This window comes from Scleropages formosus, chromosome 2 (genome assembly GCF_900964775.1).
Source record: "Scleropages formosus chromosome 2, fSclFor1.1, whole genome shotgun sequence".
NCBI classification, from domain to species: domain Eukaryota; kingdom Metazoa; phylum Chordata; class Actinopteri; order Osteoglossiformes; family Osteoglossidae; genus Scleropages; species Scleropages formosus.
The window spans coordinates 6391442-6411841 of NC_041807.1; the positions used below are offsets into that span (position 1 = coordinate 6391442).

A 20400-nucleotide genomic window follows, 5' to 3' on the forward strand; every position below is an offset into this window, starting at 1 on the left:
TACATTTATTAATTTAGCAGATGCTTTTCTCCAAAGCAACATGCATCTCATAGAAAATACCATTTCTGCATTACCTTAGGAGAAAGAGAGACATAGTTGCAGACACGTGATTCTAAACTACAGTTAGTTTGTTCCTTTCACCGTGTGCACCAATGTTCATCACATGAGTAGCTGTATAAAACTTTGTCAGAATACCAATGATTCCTGATCACCTTTCTGTTTTTTTTTTTTTTTTTTTTTCGAGATACCTATAAACATTTAGCAGGGGGGCGCGGTGGCGCAGTGGGTTGGACGGGGTCCTGCTCTCCGGTGGGTCTGGGGTTCGAGTCCTGCTTGGGGTGCCTTGCGACGGACTGGCGTCCCGTCCTGGGTGTGTCCCCTCCCCCTCCAGCCTTACGCCCTGAGTTGCCGGGTTTGGCTCCGGTTCCGGTTCCCTGCAACCCCGTATGGGACAAGCGGCTCAGAAAGCGTGTGTGTGTGTGTGTGTGTGTGTGTGTGTGTGTGTGCAGAAGTAGCTGCATAAAGAATTGTTGTGGGCATGATCTTGAAGTTATAGTGCATGAACATTTACACCTTACATAAACTTAAGAGATCATGGGCAAAGTGAGTCTGGAAGAGGTGAGTTTTCAGACCCTTTTTAAATGTGGATAGAGTTTCAGCGGTTTTGAGTGAGAGGTGGAGGCTGTTCCACCAGAACGGAGCCAGCGTGAGACCACCAAGCGGGCAGACGTAGATGAGCAAAGCGGTCTGGTTGGGGTGTAGCAGTTGATCAAGTCAATAGCTGGGAGCAGTTCTATTGATGCATCTGTAGGCAGTCGCCCACACAGTCTGAATCGCTTGTCCCATACAGGGTCGCAGGGAGCCGGAGCCTAACCCGGTAACACAGCGCAAGGCTGGAGGGGGAGGGGACACATCCAGGACAGGACACCAGTCCATCGCAAGGCACCTCAAGCAGGACTCGAACCCCAGACCCACCGGAGAGCAGGACCCAGTCCAACCCACTGTGCCACTGTGTCCCCCATTGTAGGCAATTACGAGAGTCTTAAATTTGATCCGGGCATCCATAGGAAGCCAGTGCAGAGAAACAAGTAGAGGAGATACATGGGAACGCTTTGGCAAGTCAAACACAACTCGTGCAGCAGCATTCTGTATCAACTGCAGAGGTGCAATGGCAGTAACAGGAAGGCAAGATGGGAGGGAGTTGTAGTAGTCCAGACGGGATGTCACCATGGCCTGGACAAGTAGTTGGGCCGAGTCAGTTGTGAGGTAAGGACGGATCCTGTGGTTATGCAGGATGTATCTGCAGGTCCGGGTTGTGTCGTCAATGCGGTGAGAGAACGATAGACTTGAGTTAAGCATCACTCCTGGACTTTTAGCCAAGGAGTTAGGCAAAATGAGTGAGTTGTCCCCTTTGATCAAGAGATCATGACAGGAAGACAGGCCAACTGGGAGATGCAGGATCCCTGTTTTGGAGAGGTTGAGTTGTAGATGGTGATCAGACATCCATGCAGAGATATCCGACAGGCAGGCAGTGATGCACGTGGAAATGTCTGATGTTCTAGGCAGGAAAAGTTGGGTATCGTCAGCATAACAGTGGTAGTTGAATACATGGGAGGCAATGACAAGGCCGAGGGATGAGGTATAGATCGAGAAGAGCAGAGGACCCAGTACCGAGCCCTGTGGGACACCATTTGAGAGTGGCAGAGGAGAGAAACGGGAACCCTGCCAGACCACTTGATAGGATCTGTCAAATAGGTAGGACTCAAACCATCTTAGTGCCATTCCTATGATCCCAAGATGACTAAGAGAACAGAGTAGAATCTGGTGGTTGACAGTGTCAAATGTTTCTTTTTTACTTGTCAATAAAGATGTGATGTGATGTTAATTTTCACACTGTTTTGAAGATGAATAGCTTTTAAGGGATAACAAGTGATGCCACAAATGGTTTAAAAATAGTCTATGTGGTGTAAGGCACTGGACCAGAAAGTTATAGGTTCAAGTCATGAATGATGCTGCATGCATTGCTGCTGTATCCTTAACCAAAATGCTCATGTAAAATTTGTATTTACCTGTATAAATGATTTTAGCTTCTGCTACACGACTACACTAAGAAGGAGTGATCATAATTTTAACAAAAAAATTATAACATAACAATTAAGCAAATATACTATCAGTGAACAAAAACCTTTTTGAAGTGGGATATGTTCAGTTAATTCCAAATGCATGTGTATAGTCTGGCATACAATATTCAATATCCAGTCTTTTCAGTCTTCATCTACATGAATTTATGAATGGACTAGTGCAAATTATTTAAGTTGTTTCCTTAATGCACATGTCAGATGACTCCTCTATATTTACACTTTAAGAATACGGTTTTATTGCAACAACTGAAAATAACTGATGTGTATCAAAGTGCATTACATATTTCATCAGATGAATGTTTTATAGAACCATTTTAGAGTGTTGTGTGTTGCGTGATTAACAGGACGGGACTAATCAAAGTGATTATGATTTGCTTATTTGTTGTATGCATGACGTGTGTCCGTGTGTGATTCTGTCACACGCCTTTCTATTTCCTTTATTGCTGTAGTCGAGTTGTTCCTTCATCGCACTGTCATTGTGTGTGTGTGTGTGTGTGTGTGTGTGTGTGTGTTTGTGTTGGCAGCTGTTGTCAGGACGGGAGTTACTTTCGCTGGTCCGCTGCTCTGCACGTAGAGTCGACGCGGTTCACGCTTTACCAGGTTGTAGCGATCACTGTTTCTGGTGCGGTCAGACACGGGCCACGAGATGCATGTCTCTGGCACGGTGGCCGTTGCACCGTCGCTTAAGGTCACCCAAGCATTTCACTGGTCAGTGCATGTGATTTTGCCCATGGTGCCAATAAACCCTCCCACTGCCCGCACACCTGGCTGTCCCCCCACCAGTCACATCTGTGGGCTGCACACTTGGAGCTGGAGCGTGGAAGGGCCTTGTTGGACCGCGCAAGCTGACACCCCGCATCAAACTCAGCTGTACTGCAAGGGTCTTTAAATATCCCTGCCTGGCAGGGCCTCGCACTTCTGGAGGGCTGCTCGGGGCTTTGCTGCACTCCAGGGTGCTCAGCTCTAGGGACGCATTGCAAGCCCCTTCCTTTCTGCTGTAGGATTTTTACAGTGAGTGCATTTCAGGGCTGGAGTGGAGTGGGGTGGTGGTGTGCGCCGCAGCAGCCCCCTGCTACACCTAGCTGTATGAACTGCCTCTGTTCCTCGTGCACTTGTTTACAGTTTGCTCTTACTTTCACCCGCTATTCACATGGGTGGTGCACTGTGTCACTGGAGATGAGAGCAGTGGGCAGGAGTTCATGTAGACAGGAAACACCCCGTGGACATGATCAGCCCAGCTTGGCCAGAGGTTGAAGAAGAAGAAGAAGAAGAAGATAATGGATGAGGGTACAAATGGGTCTCGGTGTCTCAGAGCTCTCCTGTCGGGGAAGAGCGTGGATGGAGGGCACAGCCATTGTTACACAGCTTCCTCTCCCAGAAGCCGCCGCACAGCACACACACACCACACACGCTGGGCGCATCAAAAACCACCTCGTCCCTGACGCCTTTCTTACCCAAGGTGCCATTTCCAGCACTGCACACATCAATGTGCTCATTTCTGCATGCAACACTTAGAGCAGTGTACGTGTATACAATGGCCGGCAGGTGGCGTACTGCTTAGAGCTGTGATCTTGCTGTCAAAGGACTCAGGTTATCATCTTCATTCCTGCTGTAATACCTTTGAGCAAGGTACTTACCGTGCATTGAAACAGTAAAACATTAGCAGTAGCTTAGTGTAAAACCTTGACTTTGTATGAGTGAACATGTTGGCTAAATGAATAAATGTAAATGTGAAGTATGTGCTGCCATGAATGAGACTTAAGTACTTATCAGTTATAGAAACAGGCAGTGCGTTTTTTTTGCTGTGCTGCTCGTAGTTTGTTTTGATGACCGCCATTCTGCTGGGTGGATGTTCATCTTATGCCTCTTGGATTGTGAAGAAACTAGGCGGAGACTGCTATATATTCCAGAGCTGTTTATTTTTAGGGAGCTGCTGTGTTCCAGAGAAGGGATGAGAGGGGGGTCTTGCCTGGAGGAGTGAGGCGCCACTCGACCTTCCTGTCTAGCCTCTGTCACTTCCACCCCCACTCCTCCTGTTCAGATCCCTGCTAATCCCATCGGTGTTGCTTTGCTCCTTGCTCTGTCAGACAGGAACAGCTCCTCTTCCATTCCCGGGATGCCCTACGTGCGCGCGTGTGCGCGCGCGCACACACACACACACACACACACACACACACACACACACACACACACACACACACACACACACACACCAGCCCAGAATAGCCCAGCTCACCTGTGACCTGCCCCTCTCCATCACTGCCTTGTTAAAGCCCCATGGTGCTGCTCGCTTTGCACTGTGGTAGAAATATGTGCTACAACACAGCTGTCCGACTGCAACATGTGCTTTTCCCATCTTCTTGAACTTTAACTACTTTAGCACTTTAATTCCCAGCCATCCTTAGCGATGCTGTAACCCAGTTCCAGCCCCCTGCTTCATTACACAAGTAAGAGTATGATGTCATGGCTTTTAGTCCCTTCTGAAGGGGATTACGGCCGACAGATCCGAACCGCACAATGAAACGTATATAAGCTCCCTAACAGATAGATAATCACAAAACATCCTATTGTTTGTTTGTTTGTTTACACTCATAATCTCATTATGGCTGTTTAGCAATCTCTTGTATCCAAAATGAGTGACACAGCGCACGTGTGTACTTTTAAATGCTTCCTGTCTGCAGCTGGCTGTTTGCTAAGGCATTTGAGGCCTGAAGGATGCAGCCCCTGCCCCCCCGGAACTTTAACCCTTGCCGTCGGAGAGCTCTGTGGTGTTAAATACTGTACCACCTGCTGCCCATCTGAAGGAAAACGGTAGATTGGAATATAACGTATATATAATATAATGTAACATAGCGGAATATATATACTGTAGAAGGCCTGCTGAAGGACACGGTCTGAACCGTGGAGCCTGCATGGCGGGGGCCCTTGGTTGACAAGAGGTTCGAACAGGACTGTTTACAGCTCTCCATCTGGATGGGCCTTTGTTGCCTCAGTGCCTGGTCTCATTTAATTAAGTCAATGTGAAGAAGCAAGGCATTGTGGGTAAAGGCATTCCAGCAGTGGGTATCTTTGTGAAGTGTGTGTCTGACTTTACATGAATTCGCTGCAGTTCAAATGTCTCTTAACATGGAGCATCGCTGTACTATGTGTGGTTAGTGGTGCAGGTTTGAGCAGCAGCTTTCTTAAGTTCTACACTAGATGCTCAAGCTGCATAAATACTTCTGTTCAGCAGACACATTTTTCCAAAGTGACTGGTAGCATTAAGCTAACAACAGTTATTTACCCATTTATACAGCTGGGTAATTTTACTGGAGCAATTTAGGGTAAGTATCTTGCTCAGTGGTTCTACAGGAGGAGGTGGGATTTGAACCTGTGACTTGCACATTCAAAGACAGCAGCTTTGACCACTAGATTAACATGCTGTTTAGGGAGTGTTTGGGTTTCTGTGTGTGGTGTGTCTTTGTGTGTGTGAGTTTTTTACTTTTTTATTTAAACAAGCAACTGATATTTTTGAGCATTTTTGTCACACTTCCTGCTACAGTTCTGGTGCTTCCGTGCCCTTCCTGATTTGAAAATTGGAACCTTTGTGTCTTTACATTTGTTCACTCGTCATTCTTGCCCTTTCTCTTCTCCTGTGAAAGCTCCCTGCTTGTCATTGCGAGAGGCAGTACGAAGGGCCCAACCCATGCCATCGTGAGTGAGGGACCCTTCGCCCAAGGAGTCACCGAGCAGAAGTGCTTGGAGTGGCAGAATGGGTGTCGATGTGATACGGGCATCTGCTCTGGTGCCCCAGGTGAAGTAGAAAAGTCATGAGGTTGCTGGGCTGCCTCCTCCCTCCCCCGGCAGCATGCTACAGGGGCCTGAGATGGAGCTTTCTGAGCGTACAAAGCCTGGAAGGAGGCATTTGGCCCGAGAAGGCGCTGGGGGAGGGATCTGGATCCATGCGTTGGCGCAAAATGGCTTCCCGGCCTCGGAGAGTGTGGCACGCCAGGGGCTCAGTGTGATGGGATTAATCCAAGTGGCACTTTAAGAATGGCAGGAAAGGGGGGCTTCCAGTGCCTCCTAGCCACCCCCTAACCCCCCAGCATGGTGCTGCCGCTTGCATGCAGCAGAGTGTGTGACCCCCGCTGGCAGATCTCTGGCAGCTCTCTTAGCTCTGCCAGGCCGAGTGCGACACCGTTTGCTAACAATGGCTCTATCTGTGACAGACGCCCCACCTTGCTGCTTCTATCCGCCTTCCTTATTTATCTGTTTATTCACCTCTTTGCCTTCCCCACTGATTGCTGTCTTATAAGAAGCTCTCACATGCCTGCCACAGCCCAACCCCCCGCATTTCCAAAAATACGTTTAACGGTAGCACAGCGAGTAGTGCTGCTGTCTCACAGTGCCTGGGTGGTGCAAGAGGGTGTGGGTTTGATCCCTGCTTAGTCTGTGTGGAGTTTGCATGTTCTGCCTGGGTTTCCTTCAGGAGCTCTGGTTTCCTTCCATCATCCAAAGACATGCTGTACAGGTTCACCCATAGTGTGTGAGTGACAGTGAGAGTGTGTTCCACTGATGTATGGATGAGTGACCCATTGTAAGTAGTGTATCTAGTAGTGTTAGTCACCTTGGTGAATAAGGTGTGTGGGCTGATAACACTACATAGAGTTCATTGGAAGTCACTTTAAAGAAAGCATCTGCTAAATACACACACACACACACACACACACATTTTCAGAACCGCTTATCCCATACGGGGTCACGGGGAACCGGAGCCTACCCGGCAACACAGGGCGTAAGGCCGGAGGGGGAGGGGACACACCCAGGACGGGACGCCAGTCCGTCGCAAGGCACCCCAAGGGGGACTTGAACCGCAGACCCACCAGACAGCAGGACTGTGGTCCAACCCACTGCGCCACCGCACCCCCATTCTGCTAAATAAATACATGTAAATGTAATCAGTTGGATATTTTTGCCTGTGCTCAGCAATGCCTGTTACACAAAGAAGTGGCGAAGAATCAAAGACTCATAGGAATGTGCAAACAATATGGTAACTGACAAGGTAACGAACGAGTGGCCTTTGTGACTCATTGCTGTGTTGTCATGGTTTGTTCCGGAACGAATAGGATCCTAACGGCAACATAGTCGCGTAGCGGATAGTGCGAGTACCTCACTGCAGCTGGGCTCTGTGTTAGGATGTGCCTTTGGTCCCCATTCAGTCTTTGTGGAGGTTGCAGATTCAACCTGTGTTTGTGTGGGTTCACTCCAGGTGCTCTCATTTCCTCCCACCGTCCAGCGATGTGCTGCAGCTGCACTGGTGCCCTCAAATTGCCCGTGGTATGTGTGTGGGGCTACCCTGCAGTGAACTGGCGTCCTGTCCAGGGTGTACCCTGTAGCGAGCGCTATCTTTCCAGTGTTGGACAAACAGTTATTGCTAGTGAGTGAATACAGTATGAACATAGCAGTTGGAGGCAGCACCTCCTACAGGCACCTGGCTCCTATATCTTGGCTTTATGCCCTTGGTGCCCCACTACTGTAAGACTCTTTTAAACATGTGGGACTTCTCCTGGTGCATCACATAAAAATCCAAGCCATGGCCATGCTGCACATGGTCTTAGTGACAGTAGTGACATGCATGTCAGGTTTCCGAAGACCTGATGAAGGCTATACCACCATAAGCATGTCCCACTGGGGTGGTATAGCCTTCATCAGGTTATGTTATGTCATGGCGCAATGTTCTCATATGTGCTGAAAAGGAGAAGGAACTGATGTTTACTGTGACGCTGAGCCACTTGTCAGCTTCACATTTAGTTTGCTATTGGTCTGTGCTTAGTTCTGCCGGGCGGCCACAAGGGGGCGCCACTGTCACTGTAAATGACCTCGTTATTCAGAGTGGTTCTCATGCAAAGATGTGGAAGTGGCTGCAGTCTGATCTCCAGAAGGTGAAGGGCACAGCTGGCTGGAATTCTGGGGTTTGTGCAATCTATTATCAGAGAATCAGTTTTACCCACATAAGGGCAATGCACAATGAAGCCATGCTATGGCAAGCATTTCGTTTTAATTTTACAACAGTGCTTAAATAAGGGAGCAATGGTAAGCTGAATGCTTCATTGAGGAACATTTGCCACAGCGTTTGTTTTGCTGTTCATTCTCCACAGCTTGTGCAGTGTGAGTGCAGCTTTGCAATATGCTGTCCCTGCACTGACAGTCAAGGGCATGCAGCTGACATTTCTGCTGTGGCCCACGCAACATTTTTCTCCCGCAATGCTGACAGGTTAAGCATTGCCACCCTTACTCCCATTCTCTGTCGGAAGAGTTCACGCATGCCACTCTGGATTGCTGGCCTTGGCACTGACCCCCAGCGGAAGCGCACCATGGGTTAACTGGGCTGTCGATTCACACTGCAGGCTAGGTGTTGCGTTCAACCGGAGCCAAGGAGTTCTCCTGGGTTCCACTGTTTGTTCTTTCTGTTCTCTTCCCTGTGCAGTTGCTGCACTTGGCAGTACATGCAGCACAAGAACATCCATGTCTGTCCATTTAGCTGGTGACCGCTGTGGAGTCAGTATGTAAGCTGGGAGGCCAGACATGGCATGTGCTGGGGCATGAGGTCGGGCGTGGCTGACAGGAATGCACGGTGCCATTCGCCGCTCCCTACATTAATAGAAAAAGAATGTACCAGATATGTATTTGCTCTCTTTGCTGTTGTATATTGTAACGGCCCACGTTACTAGTGAGTGTCATGTTTGAGCGGGAAAAGGGTTTATTGTAAATAGTGGAGAATTGTAGGTAGAATATGAATTAAGTGTTCAACCGCGGTGGGGACTCATGTGGAATATAAAGGGGTGAGTGTTTGTGGGGCAGTGTGAGGGAGGTAGAGGAAAGCCTGAGAAGAACTAAACAGGGTGGGGAAGAATGGCTGGCCTGGGATGCAGGTCTTCAGACTGAGAGCATTATTTCCTTGTATGTGTGCCAAAACCTTTTGTGGTGTGCTAGTAAATGTTTGCACGTCCTTCTTTGCCCTATTCGAGCCCAGAGCGCAGCACGCTATAGTATCCCATTGCTCCATTTAAAACCAAGATTCCCCCTCCGTGCTGAACTTTACCCTGAGAAAATGCCATTTTGGCAAAAGCAGGTGAAAATGGTTTAGAGAGAGGCATAGAGTGAGGTGCCGGACTGAAACCTGCTCATTTTCTGCAGCTGCTTCTATGACAGCTAAACATATGAGGTGAGCACGTGATTCACCGTTTAGTTCAGCCTTCTGTAGCTATCGACTACTCACAGCTCATCATTTTGACCTCCTAAACAGCTGCCCTGCTCTTAACTTGAGGTTGTGCAGTTTTGAACTATGCCTCAATGCTATGAAGAGTCATTACCTATTTATATACGCGTGAGAAATTTGTTGCTGCGGTGTGTTTCCTGATTTATGACAGTACAATTTGGACAGCTTTATAAAAAGGCAAGGGAGCTTGGGGGGGGCTGACCCAGAATATGATTTAAGGAGACCACACCTAAACATACGCATAGCGCTGTCCTGGGCTGCGTGCTGCAGTTTCACTCTAGCACATGTGTTCTTGCCTGTAGTTTGAGCTCAGGAAGAGTGGCACGACACCACGGTCTTGGACATCGCTTAACGGATTTGCATTGCTTTATGTGACACCAAAGCTCACATTTGCTTAGGAGACAGTCTTACCCGAGTTGTTTACGTATCTTGCACTTCTTATGGTCTAACCATCTGTACAGCTGCAAATTACTGCACCACTTTGAGTGCCCTGCTCAAACATACAGCCCTCCAAGTTCCAATCTTTTGCTCACTAATTACATTTACATTGATTCATTTAGCTGACACATTTCTCCTGAGAAACTTCCAATGTTAAGCTACTCACAATTATTTACCCGTTTATACAGCTGGGTAATTTTACTTGGGGGGGCACGGTGGCGCAGCGGGTTTAACTGGGTCCTGCTCTCTGGTGGGTTTGGGGTTCCAATCCCGCTTGGGGTGCCTTGTAACTGACTGACATCCCGTCCTGGGTGTGTCCCCCTCTCCCTCCAGCCTTACACCCTCTGGTGCCGGGTTAGGCTCCGGCTCGCTGCGACCCCGCATGAGACAAGCGGTTTCAGTCACTGTGTGTGTGTGTGTGTGTGTGTGTGTGTGTGTGTGTGTGTGTAATTTTACCGGTGCAATTTTAGGGTAAGTACTACAGCCGGAGGTGGGAATCGAACCTGCGACCTTTGGGTTGAAAGACAGCAAAACTAACTGTTTTAAAACGGTTTCCCTTCTTATTCGTGTTACAAACACTTGAACTGAACTTTAGTCTAATTGTGTCAGCTTGGTGGAGGATTTTAAAATGTGACCACTGCAGTTTCTGCAGAATAGCAGGACGTGTGTGTTCCCAACACATTCATTTTAAGAAATGAGAGGAAAACGATTGGGGCGAGTTTGATGATCGTTTTGTGATTTCTTGCAGTGACAAAGTGTGACTCTTGTTCTCCCTTGTGGATTCGGTTTAATTACTGGTTTCAGATTTGCAGTAAACGGTTTGTAACTAATATGTCCATGAGTCATGTTGGAGGCTGGAGGCTGTTGGTTGCGGACACAGATCTGCCTGTAAAGTGTGACATCAAAGCGATGTGGTCTTGAAATGGACATAACAAGGATATGTCATTGCTGGGATGACCGCTTCAGCCTCCATCCATCAATCAGTGGGTCAACAGTTGTCCCTTCCATCACCGTCAGAGGACCTGACGGATGGATGGCAGCCCCACAGTGCCCCCGTGCTGCTAGACAGGTGGTGTGCGTGGTCACGGGAGTCGCGTCAACTTGGCCCCTGTGCCACACGTAGGTTGACCCCTCTGCTGCTCTGCTTCACGCTGAATATCGACTCATTTCATTTCCCTCCTCCCGCTCTCCCGCGGTCTCTCCTGCTCCCTTTCTCTTTGTTTCTCTTGTTTTCCTCTCTCTCCCACACCCCCACCCCCACCCCACCCCCACCACCACTGCACCCTCCTGCCTCTTGCGGAGCTGAGCTTACAGTCAGCCTATGCCTGGCTCCCGCCGCTGGATCCTTGCTTTGCCCCACGGCCGCCTCGGCTGTTCCGAGAGCCCAGGAATTTAATTTATTCTCTGGCTTACTGTCATCCGTCAGGGATTTTGGGGGGGGGGGGGGGGCGCCTGACTTGCACGCTCTCTCCCTAACCCTACCCCCCCCCCCCCCCCCCCCCCCCCCCCCGCCATCCTCGCCATTTGCTGTCTTCCTTTGCGGCCAGTGGACGCGTGTGTCAGGGGCTCTCCAGTTCGGGCCGCGCTTGGATATGCTGCTGTCGACATGAACCCCACCTCCGTGAAGATCCAGTTGCAGAATGGAATCCACTTTAACACGTACATGTACCAGGTAGGACTGCAGGGGATTCTCACCTGGCTGTTGGACTGTGTCGCACAGTGGGCATGTGGAGCGGTCAGGCTGAAAGCTCCAGGCTGCCTCTGGCAAACTCTGTTTCTGGGATCCGTGCCTACTGGTGTCTAGTGGGACTTGCTCTGAGTCTGAGGTGACTTCCAGCTCCCTCTTGCTCCAATGCACCTCCTGCCATTGCTCAGTTTGGGGAAGGGGTTGGCAGCTGCACTTCCCATCACAGTGCCGCCTTGGGTCATGCTTGGAGGGGTCCAGCAGTGAGGCTCTGGATTTACTTAGATTCCGTGCAGTTGTTCTGAGTTTGTTCAAACTCAGGAAAGCTTCTGCCAAATGCCACTATGAAGCTTTGGCTCTTGAGCATGATGTGAGCTTGTGCTCAGCAGCGCTTTTGGTTCTCAACCACTGAGAGGACCATGGAAAGTGCTGAGTGTCCTTGGAAACCATAGGTTTCCTCCACGGCACCAGTCAGCTTCCTGTCATCTTTCACCAATGCCAACACTTCTGTTAGTGGCTTTACAGCGCTGCAAAAGACGACGCTTCCTTAATTCCTCTGGGACAGTGGGAGCGGTTAACCTTCTGTGGCCAGGATTTTGCAGTCACTTGTAGCGAGGCAGCCGTTTTCTTAGCACTTCAGATACGCCCGTTAGTGTCGCATGGGCACAACTAGCAGTCCAAGCAAATGTTTTGTGCTCTGAGGAAGCTCTCCGGAAGCATTTGGCTTCCAAACTTTTTGCATCCTGCACAATGCCTTCCTCAGAATGTCAGCTTCCTGCAGAAGTGCTGCGAGCCCATGCCATTGTGGGACTGGCATGCAAACAGGTGGTTGCCCGGTGAACTTTTTATGACTCGGTCGGTCCTGCTGCTCAGCAGGGCTCCTTACTGGGTGAGACTTGACTGTGACGGGACGCGGCGAGATGATCGGCCGCCAGTTGTGTCACGGTTCCAGCCATGCCAATTTAATGCTGGGTCTGCGGTGGGTGGGCAGCGGGATGAGTGCACAGATAGCCCCCGAGGTCCCCAGATTACGGGCAAGCAGGCGCCTCCAACGTGCATCCAGTGCAGTCCGCCTCTGCTGTCACTTGTCCCCTGAGGGGGAACTGCCGCCTGCTTTTGTTAGCAAAGAAAAGAAGGCGCAGATTTAGTTTCCTCATCATGAAAAATGCATGAACCATAAACTGTTTGGAGGGGGAGCTCTAGTCAAACTCTTTGAGAACTTTGGCTCACCCAAGTTGACATGTGTATCAGCACTTGTTGAGGTGGGATGATACTTCAGTCTTCTGTTACATTGGCACTCTTTATGTCAGGCTCCTCAGAATGTCACCATGACAAAGTAAAACCATGGAAGCCGTCCAGCAGGGGTCAGTGTGTTGCACTTGGTCACAGTAGCTGACAGTGACTCAAGCGAGAGGTCTTGGCTGTGTACGTTGGGGTCTTGTTTGGCACTGTTCGCTCTGTATGAGGAACTTGAAGGTTCTCCTGAGTTAGTCTCACTGAAATGGCGGAAGTTCATTGCTCTTTCTTTGTCATTTGCCCGTTTCCCATAACCCCAGCTGGTGAATTTCCCTCTACCTTGTGAAGGCACCTTGCTTCCATTTGGCTGGTCACCTGAAAGGTTTTTGTCAGACTTTTAAATTTACAGGTTGCCTTCACTCTCCTTTCACCCCTAAGCCATTTTTGTGGAGACCCTGTAAGGGTGGTTGGCTGCCTGCACACCATGGTCTGCTCTGTGAGCGATTTGTTCAGACCAGTGCACCGGGCTGGCTGGGCATCACTGCCAAGGGGGAGGATGGGGCTACAGTTGGCAGCACTTTCACAGTAGGTCAGGTGAGCTTCAGTGAGGCAATGGCCTTGGCTCTCCATCAACTTGCATTATCAGCATGAAGGTTTGCAGGTGACTGAAGCTTTATGTGCGTTTCAAAGAATACTTAAAGTGTTAAAGTGTATAAAGTTAGTAAATCAAAGTAAAACACCCTGGATTTACTCCACAATACCTTTGATTGGAAAACTGTCACTTGCTGTTTGCATGAATCTTCACTGCTTAGATGCTGAAGTTTCTGAGAATGGTCTTCCACTCATGAGGGGGACCACTGGGCCACTATAGGATGGGCTGAAGCAGGCTGACCCTCCTCTGGCAGCTTAGGTTCTCCACTTTCACAGGACATCAGGTGCACTGAAAGATCATTCCCTGCCTTTGTCTAACATTTTAAGATGTTGGACAAATGATCAGATAAACTGCATGTGGAGGATCTATCAACGCGGACTTTACAACGTCACAGCGAGAGATCACGGGCTGCATGTGTACACCATGTTGTGACGACTCTGACCGGCTTTGCCCACTCTTAAAAGTGTCTGTTTAAATAACAGTAAATAAAACATCAGAATGAGAATATGTGTCTTTGATTCCTTTCATTATTTATTCATCACAGCAGAAATTATGAGTCATTTATCATCAAACACCTTTTTTGGAATAGAGCTAATCGGGGGTGTTAGTCGGATATTTTGTACAATTCTGTTTATTTTTTAAGCACTTTTTATAGTGCTTCCTAAAAATCTGTGTAACAAAGGATTATGATGAAATGATCATATAGAGCGGTGCTGTTCAAGTGCAGTCCTAGAGGAGCGGGTCCAGGCGGCTTTGGTTCCAGCCAAGCTGCGAACTTGACTCTCCAGAACAGGTGCTAATGAGTAGTCCTGAAACATGGGAAAAATATATAATTGATCTGCCTTTTAGAGGGTGGTGAGATGAGGTGGGTGTTTGTTGGGGGCATGGTATGCTACTACTCGGGTGTGTAGCGTAGGGGGATTAAGAACAGCTTTCAGTAATTATGCCAGTTTTCGTTGCACTGCTCATTCAGAAGAACCATCTGGTGGCCTGAGCTGAACAAATATCCGTCTGCATCGCTTTCTATTTTAAGCCTGGATACCCCCCAACCTTTAATGCAGCATCTATGAGCACCGCTTTTTGATGCACGAGTTGTATTTGTGTTATGGGTTGGTATCATTGGTTTTGGCCCAGCAACTTGGTTGCAGTGACCTGGTTTTACCATCAGTTTGATTTGATTATCGAAGACAGAATAAATTGGCAGTTGTTTGGATGGCCTTGCGTTAGTTCATACGCTCAAAATGACGAGGCTCAGCGCTGCACACCTTGTGAAGTATACTGGAGCAGTTATTGCGTCTTGCACAGCAACGTGGTGCAAAGGCAAGTTGGTGTTTGCAATCTCACTCCTATGTTTGTCACCGTTGCTGTATGGCTGGACTGCCTGTCTGCGGTGATGAGGCTTCCTGCTCCCTAATTCTTCTTCAGCCCACAGGACCCATTGCGCTCCACTTGTACCATTCATCAGCAAATAACTGCCTCCTCACGCAACTCCCATCTTGTTGAGTCCAGCTGCTATGGATTGTTATGATGAAGAGTGTGGCCTCTGCCTGGCGTTTTGGCTGCAGGCCTGCTGGCCTTGCTTCTGGGTACAATCAAGTAAAAATGCAGTGTTTTACGGCCGTGTCCATTCCCACAACAGCTGGGTCACATGGAGCAGCAGACATTGTAGAGCTCTCGACCATTATTCTAGAATGAGCCTTTCTGGGTGTGGTTTAGGCTCTTGGTTCCTCCACACTGCTTAATATATCGCCAAATAAATAGCTTGTGTCACCCCTCCTACACGTGGTGTCATTGTTGTAAAGTTAGCCTGTAAAACACATTTAGCGAGAAAGTTCAGTCAGTGCTTGGCGTAATGAGTCCAGAAGGACACCACGCAATTTAGCTGAGTTCAGCCGCGGAGCACTGAGGCGTTGAGCGCTGGCGAGAGGGAGGGTCACGATTCAATTAAAGTGGGCTGAAACCCAATCACACCTAGTGGGTTTCCCTTCATGTACACACACACACACACACACACACACACACACACACACACACATACAGGTAAGTTTGCTTGTAAAAGGTCCTTGCAGGGTGGCCAAGCATTGGGGAGCTTTCGCGTACAGCTACTGCTGGACCATTCACTTGTTTTGTTCCCCTGTTGGCCATGTGTTGGTGTATCTATACATTGTTTTGTGTGTGTGTGTGTGTGTGTGTGTGTGTGTGTTTGAGGTTTGGCCACATCTGGCATTGGTCTCCAGACTGCCTTCACACTCACGATTCGAGACAATCCATGACTGTGCCTTCTGAGGCACACTTTTAATCTGTTTAATAAATATTGCACTGGATTTCCGGGGGGGCACAGTGGTGCAGCGGGTTTGGCCTGTGCCTGCTCTCTGGCAGCCCTGGGGTTCGAGTCCCGCTAGGGGTGCCCTGCAACAGACTGGCATCCCGTCCTGGGTGTGTCCCCTCCCCCTGTGCTCCGTGTTGCCGGGTTAGGCTCCAGCTCACTGCCACCCTGCTTGGGACAAGTGGTTTCAGACTCTGTGTGTGTGGATTTCTGGGTAAATATAAGCTCCTTTTTGTACTTTTTACACACCGGCCACCAGGTAGTTGTGCTGCTGTTACCTAGCATTGCATTTATTCATCTTGCTGATGCTCTCCAAAGCACCTCCATACTTTTCTTCAGCATTAGTGCTAGGGCTTTGTGAATGGAAGTCCCCGGTTCGAATCCCATCTCCTGCTGTCATATCCTTAAGTGAGGTACAAACCATGAATAGCTCTGGTAACAATTACTGTGCTGTATAAAGAAGTAAATCCTTGAATGTAGCTTAGCGTAGCAAGCCCACATTGTAAGTAGCCTTGGAGAAAAGCGTAATGTAACCTGAATAAATATTAATGTGTAACTTGTACTAATGGTTGTGCAGCAGCTCGGGAGTGACAGAAAACAGGGGCCATGCTCTTTTGGTAGGAGCTTTTCCATACTTGATGTGAGAAAAGTTCTTGCACAGCCAGTGTTAGATCAACTTTGATTGTTTCCCTGTTTCTTTGTGTGTGTCGTTGTGCTCTCAGTAGCTGGGACATAACCAACCCAGAGACAAAGATGCTGTTATATCGGCAGAGCAGTGGTGCCTTGTCATATTCTGAGCAGCAAAAGTGAATTTCTTTTTGGAATAGAGCATGGGACGTACTGGCGGAGAAATGTTGATTCGCCCCGATGTTCCTGCTCCGGTAAAAGGGACCAGTTTCCATGGAGACTTTTTAGCCAGCTGTGGTGGACATTTTTAGATTAGGTTTCATCTACTATTTTAGGCATCATCATAAACGCTTTAAAGAGAGATGAATTGAGGCCTCTTCTGTATGAGAGAGACTCAGCGATATGTTTTCAAAGGGCGGCTTCTTGTGCTTCAGCTAAGCTGCCGACACATTTTCTGAACAGAGCTGCTGAAGTGCAGCATATTGCTTTCATTCCATAATCCGAGATCTTTGAGAAGAAAGAGAGGCAGAAATCCATTCGAGGTATTTCAACTCAGCACTTTTGGAAACCGCTAAGAGTCCTGCAAACGGTGGGAGAACTTTGTCGTGATGTCTTCTTTGGCGTATGGACTCTCCAGCCTTTGTTTTTGGGCCATTCTGCTGCGGCTTTCATTCACGCTTCTCTTGTACAGTGTATTGAAAGTACATTTGTAGTGTTTTTACATTGACATACACATTCATGAAAAGGATATTGCTTGCCAAATTTCCTGAAAATGGAAAGGGTGATATGAGTGCGAGCCTGTATTTGAATTCTGTTTGCGTACTTCCAGGATTCCATTTCAGCTGTTCTTTGTTGGACACCTTATATGAAAATCAAGGAGTGCTCGACCCTCTACGACTATTTAAGGCTTCTGCGCTGTTTCAGTTGCATGCTCAGTCAGTGTGAAATCAAGTCTGAAAGTGATCAAGGTGCAGGTTTTGCAGATCCAGCCTTTTTCTTTCTGAGACTGGTCAGTAAATGTTGTATTGCAACGTGCAGTGGCCCGTAATACTGCAAATAGTTATGCGTTATGCACCATTATCCAAATAAATCAGTGTTATTCTCTGCTGAATTGGGACATTTTTGGTGCATAAACAAGTTCTATAACGATTGTGGATGAAACATCTGACTGTGCGAGATGAGAACACATCTAATTAGCCTCCCAAATGAGGGAAAGTAGGAGAAATCTTTTAGGCAATGTGCAACTTCTGAAGCTTTACAAGGGCCTTTTTTTGTCAGGAAATGGGAAGCTGAACACAGGGGAAATGATGGGAGTAGCGAGTCGCACTGGGGCCTTACTCTTTGCCTGCTGAGGTGCTCACATGATGCCTGTTATTGGTGGAGGTTTTCGTGCCTGCTGGAATACATTTCAGCCACGGCTTGTATGTAGAATAGGGGTCGGTTCAGTGAATTTCACTTGTGTTCTTAATCACACGTTTGCAGGTTTGAGCCCCATGCGAGACCGTACTTTTTACCCTTGAACACAGTATTTAGCTCATTGTTTTTTCTTACCGCCACACGTGCAGCTGTTAAGACTTTAGGACTATGAGCTCTCTGGGGTTAGTTTGGGTAAACGTGTCAATTTCAAAACTGTTTCATGTATTTTTATGTTGCACCCTTCCCACCATGCTTGACTCAGATTGCTTAAAATGAAACAGTTGGAGAATATGAAAAAATAAAACCATCAGTGAATTTTCCTCATGTTGTAAGCATTGGTATCAATTGGTGACTTTCCTCCTTCTCTGTTGCTCTGACATTTGTTCAATGGTTGGAATGTTATGTGTGTTTGACTTGGTGGATCTTGCGCTGAATATGCACAGACTGTAAACCTATATATGTATATATTTATAGATTTTCCCTGTTGGTTGTGTTTTTAAACTCCATTTGGTCATTAATGCTGTTTGTTAAGTGGCATATTATTTTTTGTATGTGCTTTTTCTCATAATTTGCTCTTAGCCTAGATATGCAGTTCTCACGTCTCTCTGCCTTGACATGACACCCATGTCAGTTTGGGACGGGTGCTCGCAAACACACCTTTTCACTTCTCATATGAAATTGGAGGTACTACGACTGGTGCATTTTCTTCCAGATTTCATCAGTTCCAATTTCAGGAACATTTCATAAGGCTAACCCAGCCTTGGATGAACATGCGAAATTGATGGCCACCCAGCTGACACGACTGGGGCATAATTGTAAGTGTCTGTTAATCACAGATGGACCTCACTTTGGACCTCAAGATTTGAATGTGGCAGAGTTGGAGCTTTGTCACGGTACGGGGTACAAGGTGTATAGCTGATGCGCCACCGCTGTACACATTCGGTCAACACTTCCTGTAAGGTATGGACCCCTAAGCTTTTGCGGAGACCCAGGTTGAAACAGTTCTGACCACGTTCCTCCTGTCACTCCTATGACATTCATTAATTTATTAATTAGTTTTTCAGATGGGACAATGCACACAGCAATCTTTAAAATCCAAGTATTATTATAGTAATAATACACTCTAACCTAGTGTTTCAGGTGTGAAGCAGATGTAGACTGATAGGTAACTCCAGTCGAGAGATTTCATGTTCTGCAGCATGGTAGTGCAGCAGGTAGTACTGCTGTCTCTCAGTGCTTGGGCAGTTGGACGTAGGTTTTATCCCCGCTCGGTCTGTGTGGAGTTGGTATTTCTCCACTTGTTTGTATGGATTTCCTCTGAGTGCTCTGGTTTCCTCCCGCAGTCCCAAGATGTGTATGTGTGTTTTGCATTGCTTTGGTATATAGATAAGTAGGTGACTGTGGGGAGGTCAGTGCTATTTATCTTGCATTGCACGTTACCTTGAATAAAGGTGTCTGCTAAATACTACATGGTAAACACTGTAAGTTGCTTTGAAGAGAAGCGTCTGCTAAATGAACGAATGTTAATATCAATGTAAGTTGTGCTTTTATAAGAGAATACACACACACACACACATTTTCAGAACCGCTTGTCCCATACGGGGTCGCGGGGAACCGGAGCCTAACCCGGCAACTCAGGGCGTAAGGCTGGAGGGGGAGGGGACACACCCAGGACGGGACGCCAGTCCGTCGCAAGGCACCCCAAGCGGGACTCAAACCCCAGACCCACCGGAGAGCAGGACTGTGGTCCAACCCACTGCACTGCCGCACCCCCTATAAGAGAATATCAGTGATCATTTAAGTAAGTACTGGCAGAAACAGTTTTTAGTTTTTTCCATGTGGTGTGGATGATTCCCGAGCTGAGGTTGTTAATTTTGATTGTCCCTTCACCTCCACCGCCGTGACATACTGACGTGCCGAGGACCCGCAGAGCTGCGGAGCACGCTGATGGGGGATTTGTGTCCGCGCCATTTCTCTTGATTGAAAGAGACAGTGAAATTCAACATCTGTTCGTGCCCTGGGAGCATTTGCCCTGTGCAGAATTAGAGCGAGTGCACTGACCCACTTACTCCCACTCCCCGCTTGGCTTCCGCTGGGCCGCGCACATTTTTTGTAAATCCAATCACCGAGCAGGAGTGCTGGTGCGTGACCTTTGGGAAGCCTCTCTGAGACAAGGTAACAGCAGCAAGCATGGTGTGTGGCTTCACAGCAGACTCTTAATAGGATTGGCACTTGCTCGTGTGCACGGAGGGCCCTGTTCTAACCACGTGGTCTTGTGTGAATTGTGTTTGTATACATGCGTGCGCGTGTGTGTGTGTCTGTGTGTGTCTGTGTGATAGGCAGCAGTGCAGCATGTTGCTAGGCTTTGGGTTGTCGGCGCTTCATTCGCCTCGCTTCACGGCTGTGCTTTGGGGATGGGCTCTCAGGTTGCCTCTAAAGCTATTATGGGAATCAGGGAGGCATGGGCCTCTGAAAGACATGATTTCTCAGAATCGCTGTCAGTCACACATCTTGCATCATCTGTCATCGCTAACGGCTTTGTTAATCCACTGTACTTGGGTCACTTATGACATTATTATTATTATTATTATTATTATTAAAGCTTACTTTACAAGTCTACTA

At 48.0% G+C, this 20400-nt stretch overlaps 1 protein-coding gene across 10 annotated transcripts in view; it reads left to right on the forward strand.

Moving 5' to 3' along the window:
• Positions 1–20400, forward strand: part of ppfia4 (PTPRF interacting protein alpha 4) — an 86967-nt gene that overhangs the window by 20525 nt on the left and 46042 nt on the right. Inside the window, exon 1 of one of the 10 annotated variants that reach the window (XM_029246648.1) lies at positions 11406–11509. The exons of the other annotated variants lie outside the window; for them this stretch is intronic. Coding sequence (XP_029102481.1) covers positions 11444–11509 — 66 coding nt within the window. The 5' untranslated portion in view covers positions 11406–11443. Of the gene's footprint in view, positions 1–11405; positions 11510–20400 lie in introns of those variants that run through there. 10 annotated transcript variants of the gene reach the window in all.